Source organism: Symsagittifera roscoffensis, chromosome 4 (genome assembly GCF_963678635.1).
Source record: "Symsagittifera roscoffensis chromosome 4, txSymRosc1.1, whole genome shotgun sequence".
Classification (NCBI taxonomy): domain Eukaryota; kingdom Metazoa; phylum Xenacoelomorpha; order Acoela; family Convolutidae; genus Symsagittifera; species Symsagittifera roscoffensis.
In genome coordinates this window covers 25387933-25401834 of record NC_087065.1, presented here as the reverse complement: position 1 = coordinate 25401834, position 13902 = coordinate 25387933, and the positions used below count along the sequence as shown (strand labels likewise).

Below are 13902 nucleotides of genomic sequence, written 5' to 3'. Positions count from 1 at the left end.
GGGCGGATCTAGGATTTTCTCGAGGGGGCGGATTTTCGAAAGTTTTCGACAAGACCAGTTTGAGATCGAGAGAAAAATCCAGGACGACAACTTGAGCGATAGACTGCAAAAAAGGACCTATCTGACAGAGGAGCGGAAAAGAAGAATTCTAAATTTAATTGATCAAAAAGACGCCAAAGATTTTTTGTTCGAAGCCGACAATTTGAATTACCTGCTTTCAATACCATGCCATTTTCTTGCTTTTTTTGTTGTAATCATTTGAGTTTTCATATCATTTTGCTTACAACCTTTCAATTATGCTTCATATATTTTGTTTAATTGACTTTAAAGACTTGAGTTAATTGTTTTCAGTAAATTTATCTGCTTATTTCTTCAGTAAATTAAAATTAATACCAATCCTTTTCATTCTTTGCAATATTAAGGTACGTTTTTTCACATGTTTTCTTGTGCCTAACTTCTTATTTTCTTTCTATAAAAAGGGTACTCGTTTGCTGTGCAAGTAGCAGTGAATGTTATCTCCGCAGTATTTAATCCCAATTTTGCCCCCTTCTACCTAAAAATCAAGAGAAACCTGATATTAAGAAAATCTTAAAATCAAAACTAAAAAAATGATTTTCTCTATAATATTTTTTGTCTAAAACTTCTGTTGGCTGAAGTTGGGCTTCTGTAGTTGGAAAAAGTTAAATTCGCTTGTCTAAAAAACCACTAAAAACTGAAGCGGTAATTTGAGTCTGTTTTTTTTTCAGCTGTGTTTTCAAAATCCAGGGATTTAGGCTTTTCTCGGAGGGTGTGGATTTTCTGAGCTCTTCTATTTCGCTATAAAGACCTATTTTGACCATATTTAATGCGCCGTAAGCGATATTTTGCAAAAAACAGAAAATTTTGTATTTGGGCTTTTTTTGCAAAGTCGGTTTTGATCAAAAATTGGCGTTTTTTCGCGCTCGCTCCCCTTCAATATTAGTATATATTGGCGCGAAAGGCGCCTTTGGAAAGTTAGTTTTAGGCTTGGTCTCGATGTCATACAATAATACCAAAGGGGGGATTCCAAACATTTTCCCTCTTGATAGGCAAAACTCATATTTGGGAGCAAATAAATTTTTTAGAAAAAAAAATTGGGTTTTTAGAATCACTGAAAAAAGTACGAGTAGATTTGAATTAGTCAATTTTACTTGCAAAAACATTGTTTTTAAATCCATAGGAAAAATTTGATAATTAGAACAAGGATCAATTGAAAGGGAATCTTGATTAACGTGTACATGCATTTTTTGTAGCTACTATGGCCGCAATTCAAGTTATATGGGCAAACTATAGACATGCTTTATGGCGAAACTCTGTGAATGATTCCTGACTTTGACAAAGGAACGAATTGTTTCCACTTGGTGATTTGTGCACCTATTTCAGTAGCTGATAAGAAGCTATGTATAAGTTGATAGTGAAGGTTGCTGTGTAGTTTCCGCTGAGGGTAGACCAATTAATCAGAGGAATACGTAGTGTCTCCAGTCGAGAACTCGCGTCTGAAAATAGCCCATTTACATTTCACCAAGACACGAAAACACTATAAATTTTCTTCACTAAATCTCATAGAGTATTTGAAGACGGTAGTATTTTAATCTCTGCACATTCAAGATACTAACCCGCGCATGTTACGTTTGAGCTTTTCCAACTTGCTGTACAATCAATTTCTATGAAAGCTCAAAAACATTTGCAGTTTTGCTGTTCACGATTAACCAGAAACGTTTCCATGATTTGCAATTCAGGTTTTGTAAAGAAACCTTCATTTAGAGGAAAAAGAAAAGTGCTAAGTTGGTTAAGTTGTACTTTCACACCTCATTGAAAATAACGTCTGGAAATATTTTTGCTTTTTGGATTTTCCTGCATTCTCCGGATTCCATGTTAACTGGCTAGATGTTTTAATTCCAGTAAAGGTTCAGATAAATTAAACTGTGTCATGTGTTCATGTAGTAAAGAAGAGAATTTGGGGGCAGAGTTTCTTTAGTACTCATAGTGATTGATTCCGTATTTAGGGGAATAAAGTGTGATTTCAAGCGAATATTAAACAAACCATTTCGAGTCAGAGTCTCTCTACCAAAGTGGGTCTTACCAAAACAAACGCACAAGTTACCAAAATTAGATACATTTAATCAACACTTCTGTACCTCATTTGTTCACGCAGAACTTTTCAGGTAAGCTAGTGATAGCCAGTTTTAAAAAGAGCTCTTAGTTTTTTTTCTCCGCTAATGTGAACCACAAATTAAGAACAAATCACAGCTTTCATGATTCTTAAGATTTTTCATTTTCGAGGTTTAGCTTTGATTCTATTCTCATCAGGAGCGAAAAAAATGAAGGAAATTGTGATATCAATTACCGCACGTTCAAAACCAAGTGCACCATTTATCCACAAGATAAATCAACAAGCATCTAACCCCTCGACTCTTAGCGTTTAACCCTTATTCAGAATCTCACTAATTAGCTTTTTGGAGTTTTTCTGGGTTTGGAAATGTTGTTTTACCCTCAAGCAGCAAGCATTGATCTATGATTCAAAAGCGAAGAGTTCTTACACTTCCATCACGATTGTGATCTATTTCGGAACAGATCGCTTTTTAGGGTAATGGTCTTATTAGCCTAATAAAATTGTGCTTTAAATCATTTTGACCTAAAACAACCTTTTATACACATAAGCCATTTGTAAAAGTTGTCCTAGAAGTTAAACATGCGCTCTCGCTGGGGCAAAAATAGCGCAATTACTTTGATAAACCTATCAAGTAGTTTGAGACATCGCAAATGAGTATGGCGATGCAGGAAGTAGAATAAGCAATTGCGCCTTTATTTGACAAATCGCCCCAAAAAATGCTATGAGAACACAAAACACTGACTTTTAAAAATCAGCTACCATAGTCTAACAAAAACCATTATGTAAGGCTTACGAGTTTTTCGGCTGGTTGAAACTTCGGCTGGCTTGTACCTCGGCTGGTTTATACACCATTTTAAGTACAGTACTCAACCAGATGGCATGTTCATCATTGAAAAATCTAACATAGAATTTCCGCATTTTCATGACATGCTTGTTACCAGGGGTGGGTTTAGGATTTTCTCGAGGGGGTGGGAGGATTTTCAAAAAACTTTAGAAATTTTTGTTGACCTTGTTTTAAGTCGATCAAATTGATTCTCTCAGAGCACTAAAAAGACCCTGTTTGGGCCAAATATTCTGAGCCGCCGGCAAAATTTTGAAAAAACAGGCCAAAAAAAGGTGTTTTTAGGTGTTTTGTGAAAAATTTTGACCTTCCCCCTCAAAATTATTAGTTATAGGCGCCGAAGGAGCCCTTAGAAAATCTTAGAGTTCGTCAGCCAAAATGGATATCTCAAAACAGTATAAAGGGGGACCCTTTGGGTCGGCAGGGGGGCGAATCCCTGAGAGAGGAGACCGCCCCCCGCACCCCCCTAATACGGCTCAGGTTTGTAAATATCAGATGAACGTCACAATATCAAATTTTTTCCATATGTCACCAATAAATGGGAACTATTTTCACCAATCAATTAAAGCTGATCATTCATCACTCCAAAATTGATGCGCGGAGATCTTGAAAATGAATCGACGAACTTTAAAATACAAAACAAGACAGTTTGTATCAGGGCAATGCCTTAAATATCCGAGTGCCCTATGACGACGATGAAATCTTTTTTGGTTTCAAAACTGAAAAATCTGCAAAAAAAACTGAAAAGTTTCGCTTTTTACTCCGTTTTAATTACACGCCATGTTGTAAAAGTACCAAGTGGTATATCAGGGGCGGATTTAAGGGGGGGGGGGGGGTGGGGGGCGGATGCTCTCTCCCTTATCAGGGATTCGACCCCCTGCCGACCCAAAGGGTCCCCTTTGATACTTTTTAAGAAATCCATTTTTGGCCGACGGACCCTAAAAATTTTCTGAAGGCGCCTTTGGCGCCAATATATACTAATTTTGAGGGAGGAGCGCGCGCCGAAAAAACGCAATTTTTGGGTCAAAATTTTCCAAAAAGTGCCTAAAAACGCCTTTTTTGACCTGTTTTTCAAAATTTTGTCCTAAAAAAAAGGTCGTCAAAATTTTCGAAAATTTTTTTGAAAATCCGCCCCCCCTCGAGAAAATCCTAGATCCGCCCCTGTGGTATATATTGAGTCTGCTAATGCATCAATAAGATAAAATTGCTGGTATCAGGGAAAATCCCAGAATGCAAAATGTTCCGACTGCTTTTAAGATCTATGAAGTTTTTATAAAAAGTTTTTGAATTTTCAAAACGTAGAACAAAAATTTAAAAATTTCTCGGCAACTTTTTAGAATACCCTTCCCCAAGATTCCATAAAAAGTACAAAACGATTTTTATATATAGCAAATTTTTAACGGACCAAGGATTATGCCTCAATTAAACTTGGAATTCTAAAACAGATTAAATCTCCGCTAAGGCGGTAATAGCATGAAGCATATCGCGCGGTAATGATCCCGAATTGGCCAGGTGCAAATCTTTAAGGCCCCATATTTCTGCGAAAACTGATCACACGTAAGATATCAATATAAAGTTGAGATCAAGACAAAACTTACTTTTTATTTTTATTTTGAATTTAACTTTTTGGATGCTACTTTTTGAAGTTTCGTCGAAATTTGCTTGAGAAGAAGTCAAAAATAACCTGGCCAAAAAATTAGCCCGCGCGTAATTATTCCGTCACTTTCTTCAAAAGTTCAAACGAGTTTTTCTCCAATCCAATAATTGTTTAATTTGCCACTAAATTTTTATTAGGACAAAAAATAGTACGCAGTAATTATCTTAGTTTGAATTATAGCAGTCAAAATAGCCCCAAATTAAAACCCCATGTATTTACACTAACGCTAACAGGTGAAGTACTTTTTAACTTCGAGCTTTAGAAATCTTTTTTCTGTTCACTTCGAGCACCAATACTATATCCTTGAGCATAGTTTATTTTGACGATTTTTTCCAAGTCAAAACAACAGGTATACATGGAAATAAAGTTTAATATCAAAAAGTATACGCAGACAACATAAACTAAATTATCTGCTAACATCAAACTTAAGATTGTTAGTGAAAATGGGCTTACAGCAGTGGGAAAAGCTGTAAAGGCAAAAACCTACCAGCAATAATTTACAAAACACTAACATCCAGCTAAGAAAAAGTGTTGTCAACAACAGAGTGACCACTGTAAGTTTCTAAGTGACAGATCTCACTGGGCTTCATGCCTGTTTGTGTAGATTTACTTCAAGTACTTGAAATGCCACTTAGGTATAATTCTTCTCCAGTCTTAAATAATAAAGAAAAATTAAAACGAGAGTCAAAAATATTTGTTATTTACCTAATGCAATAAAAACGAAAACTCTGCTTTAGGTGTTATCTTATTCAAAAAAGCAAAAAACAACGAATTTTACTTAAGCTGACTCGAGCACTGAAACCATTAATTTTAAAAATTGAAAAATAAATTTTTCGGTATAATCGTAAGTTTTGAACCATCAGTAACAAAAATTCATCAGGACAAGCAATGCTGGGTTCAGAGGGTTTGGTTTGTAGCTTTTTTTCTGGGATATTCGAATTTTTTAATTTAGTTTTTTTTATATTTCGTATCCGAGTGGCAAACAACATCACTCCATTGCCGTTTTCTTAAAAATTTTCATTCCTTCTACGACATCAGAAAAACTCATGTAAGACTGAAAACAAAATTCAGATTTTTTTGTGCTTTTTTTGCAGCCAGATTTCAGTTCAACCAAAAATAGGCTATATCCCATGTTATTAGCTTGGATGTTTCAATGGCTGCATTTGTTTTGCAGACTTTGATAGTCTAGACGAAGGAAGTTTCAAATCTTTCGGTGTATTTCGGTCAACTTCAAAAAAAATTGATATGCGGAATTGGGTCCCAAATTGGTTTCAGTCCCACTTTTTTGCAATAAAATTACATACAAAAACCATCAAAACCTTCGATATTATTAAAATTCTAGTTTGTAGTTGACAATTAACTCAAAATGAACCTCCCAAACTAAATTTTTGATCATTTCAAAAAACTTTATGACTTGGTTGTTTATCAGAAAAAGTTCTTAATTCCATCATTATGATAATAATAGACATTGAAGGATTGTACTGTTTCAGCAGCAGTTTTGCTCTATTTCTCACAACAATGTTATATCTGGAAAGGCAGTCTTGCTCACCTTTTTTCTCTCAAATTTCAATTTAGAAAACTAAATTTGTTTCTCTGAAGTTTATGCGACAAACCAAACTATGAATTAGTGAAGTACATCAATTTTTCTTATCGGCAATCTAGGGGATGCAGATTTATCAATGGTTTGTACTTGAAGTCCATGATCGCTGCAACTTGCTTCAAAGACATAGTCCCCATTCGAACATCCATTTTTCCGTTTTCTTCTTCAGATCTTGAATTTTGGTAGGTCTTGGAGCCGGTTGCAGATTCCCATTTCTTCCAATTATACATGTTTTTCATGTGCAGCGAGACTTACGTTGAACCTCCGTCGTAGTTCAAGCACCTCCGTTTTCAATTATTTTGTCCCAAAAGACGCAAAAATTCCACATAAAATGGTCTTGTCTATTAAACTCGTAGTTAATTGTGTAGGAACCAGAACTAACACCCTCACATGGCAAGTTTCTTCGTTAGTTTTCCTGTTTTTTTATTGGCGTGTGAAATTACATTTGTTACCTTCTATCCTACTTTGGGCTTTTTTGACTTTAGAACCAACCAGCACCATAAACCTAACTTTTGCCACCATAAACAACAAAATTCGAGTTGGCTCATTGAAACAATTTTTTCTTTTGCTTAATTTATAAGGTTACCACGATGATTAATTTCCTCCGGTTCTTTTTGTAAATATCTAACTTTTGCTAGTTTTTGTCCACCGCTTTTGTAACATAAAGATGAAAAATTTTTTCACATTGATTCAGTTCAGCAAAAATATATGCTTTCATCACCTGAAAGTTTGACTTTTGTTGTATAAAATGCTCAGAAAAAACGCAGATGAAATAGAATACCATGGCGAGTGTAAGTTATGAAGCTACCTTTGTCACATTTTTCCTACAGATCACAATATATCTGTACAGTAAAAATTTTTCTGTGCATAGAAAATTATTAGTTACCCTTACAAAAAAAAACTTTTGAAATTTTTGAAGAGCTGACACTGAACTGCAGGCTCCATTTTTTTTCCTAAACAATTAAGCATTTTCGACATCGTGTAGCTTTTGAGCAAGAATAAATGAATATTAGACAGAATTTTTGAGCAACAAAGATTTCTAAAGCGTCAATTGGTTAAAAACTTATTTTCAATTGACAAGTTCCTCCTCCTACCTCCGAGTTAAAACACACATAGAACAACCCAAGTGTTACTGCTTCATTACTTAGTTCTCTAGTAATGATCAATAATTGATATTAAGTTGAATGTGAGTTTGAGAAAATTGAACAAAAAAATGAAATCTATCCGGGAATAGAGGCAAGAAAACTAAATAAACTATAGCTACAATTTTTATTAAAATTCGGGCAGATATTTGTTCGAAAATCAGTTTCCAAAAAGTTCAAAAACACTAGCCGGCGAAGCAAGCTCTTCTCACTGCTAAAATTAAAATACGTCTCTGGCAAGTGTCTGCATGTAGAACAAGACTGCTCATACCAGGGCGAAGCCCTGAATGTTCCGACTGCCTTCTAAGGTTTATGGAGCAGTAATAACATTAAAAAGTTAAATGTAATAAAATAAAATGAAAAATTTTTTCTCTAAAATTTGAAACTTTTATGAAAATTATTCCCGCACACGCCATATAAAGTATAAAAGTATCGATTTTGCTCCTTGTAACAAATCAATTGTGACAAATAAGCTTCTTTCAACCAATTTGGAACGCTTTCTAAGACGGATTAAATCTCCGCTTAAGCATTAATAGCGCGAAATATATCGCGCGTTAATTGTCCAAAATTGGCCAAAATGGCAATCATTAAACCCCCATAACTTTACGAAAAATGATCACAGGTGAAGTATCTTTTAAAATTTAAGCTCAGGAAAACAATACATTTTGAATGATATAAAAAATTCCGTCAAAAATGGGTAGTTAAAAAGTCGAAATTTGTCTGAAGAAAAAACCCACCCCGAGCACAAATATTCCGTTACTTTCGTATCGAAAACCGGAACAATAACCATTGCAATAAGGTTCCATTGGTAAGACTAGATTATAATGGATTTTCTTGGTCTGTCTCCATAATATTTTAAGAAACCGATTACAATGGATTAATACGCGATTATAAAACAAATAAAACAGAAACAAATAAATCAATTTAATCCAGTAAAATTGTTTATAATAGTTTATAATGGATTATAATGAACAATAATAGACTCAAATGGATTATAAAAGATTATAATGGACTGTAATAGTTATATATGAGTAAGAACTTAGATTTTCCAAAACTTTGACCTCAAATTTTGAAGTTGAACGTTGCAATTGCTAAATTGTGTTTTACATTTGGCGACAGCAAAAAGTTGTTTTGTTCTCGACTTGTCTTTTTTCTATGTGTCTCCCCATCCTCCCAAACACTTCACAATACATCCCACCATTCTTACTTTATTCACGTACCACTACCTCCCCTCCCCACACTTACCCCCTACTTACATTCCCCTACCCCCTAAATACGCATACACCTCTGACAATCCCACAACCAAGAGATCTTTGAGGTGGGGGAGGGGGGTTGTTATGAGGGGTGGGGGAGGTGAGGTTTCAGGTAGGGTGAGGTTGGTGTAAGTGCGGGTGGGGTGGGTAGGTATCGAGTAGGGGGGTGATAAGACTAAGAAATCGAGTAGGCTTAGAAATCGAGTAACTAATTGTGAGTAGATTTAGAAATTGAGTAGGATTGTAATCGATTGCGTGGTCCCAAAGTGTGATTAGAATCAATTATAATGCCAACATTTTTTACCACAAAAATCGATTTCTATCAATTATTGTCCATGGAACCTCACTTCTGGCTTCTTCCGCTGCTGCTCATTATCGACTGAACCAGAATCTTGGATTATTGTATATGAACAAAACCCAATCCTGTCCAAAATATGGTCTAGCAATTTGTTGTTAGGGTAAATTAATTGCGGCGGAAAAGGGCATAAAATTGTGAACATTGAGTTTTACAGCATTTCTGCAAAATGATGCCGGTAGATGGTCGAAATGAAACCCATGCATGTTTACTGGAGAAAAAATGCTATTAATTTGTTTTAATTAGGTTCTTTGTTTAATGAATTCAAAAAAAAGAAGCCAAAAAAATATTTGATTCCTCATTTATTTAATCTGTTCAGAAAATAATCAAACAACTTTTTAAAACCAGCAAATTAACTTGTTTGAATCTTTTATAATGTAAAAACATTCATAATCCTGACTGGTTTCAAATTTCACTTTGTTCACTCTTGAGAGTGATACAGGTGAAAGCTTCAAAACAAGTGAAAAGCGTAATTAACCAGTAAAATGAAAGTAATTAACAAGCAGAAGTCGTGCATTCAAAACAGCACACTCTCAAAATCTTCATTTAATCATACATACTTTAAAGAGAGTAATTTTTTTGGTCTCTGATAACAGTTTTTGACATTGGGTTGAAACTTAAACTTAACTAGCTGTATTCTGAACTTTTTTCATTAATTACTGTTACATGCGTTCAGTAAGCTGTCGTCTGCTCAAAAAAAAATTTTCTTGCTCTTCCAAGATTGCTAGGGAGACCCAAAAATTTCTTGGTGCTAGAGTCGTTTTTTGCTTAGAACAAAAATTTTCGGGTAAATGTTAACAAAAATTGACTTTTATTTAGTTTTTCGGTCGCTTAGTTATCTGCTACTTTCACAATATTTTGTAATTAAAAAAGTTTTTAATACCAATATACAATATTAGGATCAGCATCTTGACTGTGGCTAACCGTAGAGAGAGCTTCTAACTTCAATTGACATTTTAAATAGAAAGCTAACTACTTGGATGCTGCAATTGTGTTTCTGCTTCAATATGATATTCATTCAATGGAAACTCTCAAATCATCGCAGATGAGAAAAATTTTGAGCTTAAAATTGCTAGCATTTTGTTTTTTAAACACGGAGCATTTTTTGATAATTCGTCACTTTTTATTAATAAAGTATCACTTGAGAGTATCAAGTATCAGTTGAACTGTTTTGCTGAATAGTTCTGATTGAATGTGATTAAAAGATTTAATGTTATTGAAAACCCATTGGCGAAGCTGACTTTCGCACGACTTACTATGAAACGGGTATATTATTAAGACAGCAAGACACTCGAGAACTATCAAAGAAGACTTTGATGAAAAAAAACTTGACTGAGAAAAAAATTTTGGACTACAAAAATTTGGGGCCAAATACTAAATTCTCATCAAAAATATTAGGTAATTAAGCGATCATAATTAAAGCCGAAAACCAGTTAGCTGAAAATCAACCAAAATTGTTAGGCAAAATTGTGCATATGTTTAATCGATAATTTATCACTATAGAAACAAATAGATCTATCAAAATAAACAAAGATAAACTTTGAAAAGATTGCCCAGATAAAACAAGGCAAAATCTACCAAGCGGTAACAAAGCTTTTTTTTCGGTCTACAATTGACTCAAAAAAGGGCCACTAAGTCAACAAGAAAGCTGAAACCGTTAAAATTACATCCAATGTAAGAAATTTGATTCGGGTAGATTTTGAAAATGCTAAAACACTGAAAGTAAATCAGTAAAATATTTTTACAATAAGAACAAACGATTCTCAGATCTGGCAACTAAGCCGAAAAAACATAAGCAGACAATTATTAGACCAAAATTTTTTTGAACCCGAACATTTCCGTATGAAAAAAAAACTATCTTGGTCCAATTCATACAAAGGACCTTTGCCGTCCCAGGCGCATTCGTAACCTCGAGGCTAAGTGTGCAGGAGTCATTAAGAATTTTGAATTCTTCAAGAACCAAGGTACAACCAGGAGTGGAAGAGTCCTGTGAACAAAGTTGTCTACAGTAAAAAAAAAGTCTTGTATACCCGCTAGCAAAACCCATGCATATAGCAAGGGTAGTTAACAGCAAATGAATCAATTCAAAAATAAGGAAACAAGGATACTGATCAAAATTATAGTTACAGGTTCTGCTTTACTTAAATATTTTTTTCCTGTTCTTAGATCAGTCTAATTGAAAATCGGCAGGCTAAGAAAACGTTAGAGCTAAGAATTTTTTGAGCGAATAGAGCTTGCATAACGCTCTTACTTAAGCTTTTAGATAGAGCGAGCGTAATCTATCTTAATTTTGACTTTTTGAACGTTAAAATGAAAATTTATTAATCCCATTTACGCAAACATGAGAACGAATGTAGGAACAATTTTTTAGATCTAATGGTTATTCTATTAGAAAGTAATGTTATAAAAAAGAACAAAACGATTTTTCTTTGCTGATTATTGTTGGAATTTAATTAATGATAGTGAATTATTGTTTTTCTAGAACCATAGAAGAGTATGACTAAAGTGCAGGCTCAGTTTCTGGTGGTGTATCTGAACAATGAGAACTGTGAGGAGAGCAAGAAGCTCATGCAGACACTCATGAAAGACTCCTTCCCCAACACAGTCAAGAGCTGCAAGTGGAGGTCCAGCACAGCCCCAAGGTCCCACTTCCAGTTCGAAATCACCCAGGAGGGAAAAGTATGAGCAGAACATAAACAAAAGTTGCAAATATTTAGATATCGAGCTCAGAAATTGATAAATTAATTTAAAAAAATTATTCGAAAAAACAAATCAACTAAGCTCTTAATGAAGATAATTATCACATTTTCAACCCATTTAAACTCATTCAAATGTTTTGCCTCCAGAGGCATTTTAATGCACTTTTCGCAAATGAGAAATCAAATTTTAAAAGAAAATGTGGACGATAGAGGAAAATTTCCTTAAAGAGATTGCATAAGAGAATGCTCAAAGGAGAGAGACTGCATAAGAGTTCAGTTTGAACGAGCTTAAACGTTGCCTGTTTAACTCCAGACATTTGAGATGGATCTTTTCTGCTTGAATGGATCTGAGGAATCCCTGAAAGGAAGTGACTTCCTGACAGACGACGGAACCCACAGGTCACTCAACATGGAGTTAGTAAAGGGTAAGACCGGCAGAAATCGAAACATAACAGAAAACAGCAACCAAAAACTGCCCATTTAATTTGGATTGGATGCTCAAGCCAAGCGTTTTTGCTGATCAAGTTTAACTTTAATCGAGGTTGCTTACAAAAAAGTTTCGTTCACATTTTTCGATTGAAGCAAACTCAATACGCACTACGAGCTACAAAAAATAAGAGTAATGCAAATAAACTTCAAATGTATAGGTCAGAGATAACACTTTGAATAATCAAACTCCTGTATTGGAACATATTCCTTTTAGGATTTGTGGTGGTGGGTAGTCTAGATGACCAGAAGGAGAGAAAGTACAAGGAGATCAGAGAAGAGGCCAAAAAGAGAATCCCTCTCTTTCGACAAGACAAAGGTCAGGTTTCTAAAGTTAAGACAAATTCATAAAAGATATCGTCAAATTCTCAACTTTTTGTAAGAGGTAGCATACCTTTTCACCCGATATTATTTTCAAATTTTTTATTGTAACTCTAAAATTATTCTGTACTACTTTCTTGGAAATTTCTCGTGTTTCTTAGAAATTTCGCTAAGCTTAACCCATGAAACCAGTTCCAAAGAGTAGTCAATGTCAAAAATTACCACAATTATCATCACAGAGTATGACCATTCTAACCCATGGGAACTAAAATTCTGCTGCCATAAATTTTTATATCATGCAGTTTCATAAACTCGCAAATTATTTTCTGCCATCTTATAAAAGAAAACATAGCATCTTTTTTGACGTATTTGTCTAATGCAGGTCTGGGTGCAAAAGACACTAACTTCATAGTGGGAATCCAGAACAACGTGGAGGGACTGGACAAGGACAAGATAGTGAAAAAGGTGAAGGACCACAAGGAGTGGGACAGCAGCAAGACTGTGTGTGCATCCAACAACAAGGAACTACTCGAGGGACTAGTCAAGGCCATACAATGAAGAAGGCCATACTATAGTGAAGGCCATACAACAGAAAAGGGACATGAGTCGACAAATCATGAAACTATGAGATCAAATAAGGATCGAAAAATGTTCGAATCCATCATTTTAATGTCCTCATGCAATTAAAGATTGGCCGATTAAATCAAATTTGAATACTCTAATTTAATTTGTATTGTCGGAAATAATTTATCATCTATTAATTAACAAAGATATTGATGTAATAAATAATCAAAACATTTTTATATAATTTCAAGTTGAATGCTGTCAATGAGTGGTTGAGGAAGTAAAAAATGGCGCCACACAAACCCTCCTTCCCCTCCTGGGCGAAAATGTATAAATCTTGGCCTAAATTGGAATTAAACCGCAATAAGTTGCATTTTTTGGCTGATTTTTAACAGAGGAATTCATTTAAAGAAAACCTAATTGCTTGCGTTCTAGATCCCAGTGAAACCAAAAACAAAAACCTTGGATTTTCGACTTAGAAGAAATGCTCTGACTTGTTAATGCTTGAACGTTTTTGAGCAGTCGTCCCTTTGTGGGCAATTTATCAATTAAATTCACAAACCACGTCAAGAATTTTACTGCCTAGGAGAGCACCATTTGACCAACAAGTCCGTGCACAGGTGTTTCAAAGCGGAAATTCATTTAGTATTTTTTGATACTGGGTAAAAAATAAACTTGCCAAATTTCAACTTCAATTGTTTTCTTATTGAGAACTTATTTTAGTTGGTTTTTGTCAGAAAAGAAAAAAAAACATACTAGATGAAAAAACAGAAAACAATTCATGTTTCATCAATAATTTTTTCTAAAAAATCTTTTATTAACCAGTCTCACAAACTGATTGAATGTACTCAAT

The 13902-nt window shown here is 34.5% G+C and overlaps 1 protein-coding gene across 2 annotated transcripts; it reads left to right on the top strand.

The window, feature by feature from the left end:
* Positions 1-307: 307 nt before the first annotated feature.
* On the top strand, positions 308-13299 carry LOC134844228 (uncharacterized). Of its 2 annotated transcripts, none has more exons than XM_063860812.1 (5): positions 308-422; positions 11462-11658; positions 11992-12103; positions 12382-12483; positions 12868-13299. In XM_063860812.1, exons 2-5 carry the CDS (start codon positions 11476-11478, stop codon positions 13041-13043), a joined length of 573 nt encoding a protein of 190 aa, XP_063716882.1. In that variant the 5' UTR covers positions 308-422; positions 11462-11475; the 3' UTR covers positions 13044-13299. The 2 variants fall into 2 exon arrangements, with proteins under 2 accessions (XP_063716882.1, XP_063716881.1); XM_063860811.1 differs by lacking the exon at positions 308-422 and adding an exon at positions 1971-2183.
* Positions 13300-13902: the final 603 nt, after the last annotated feature.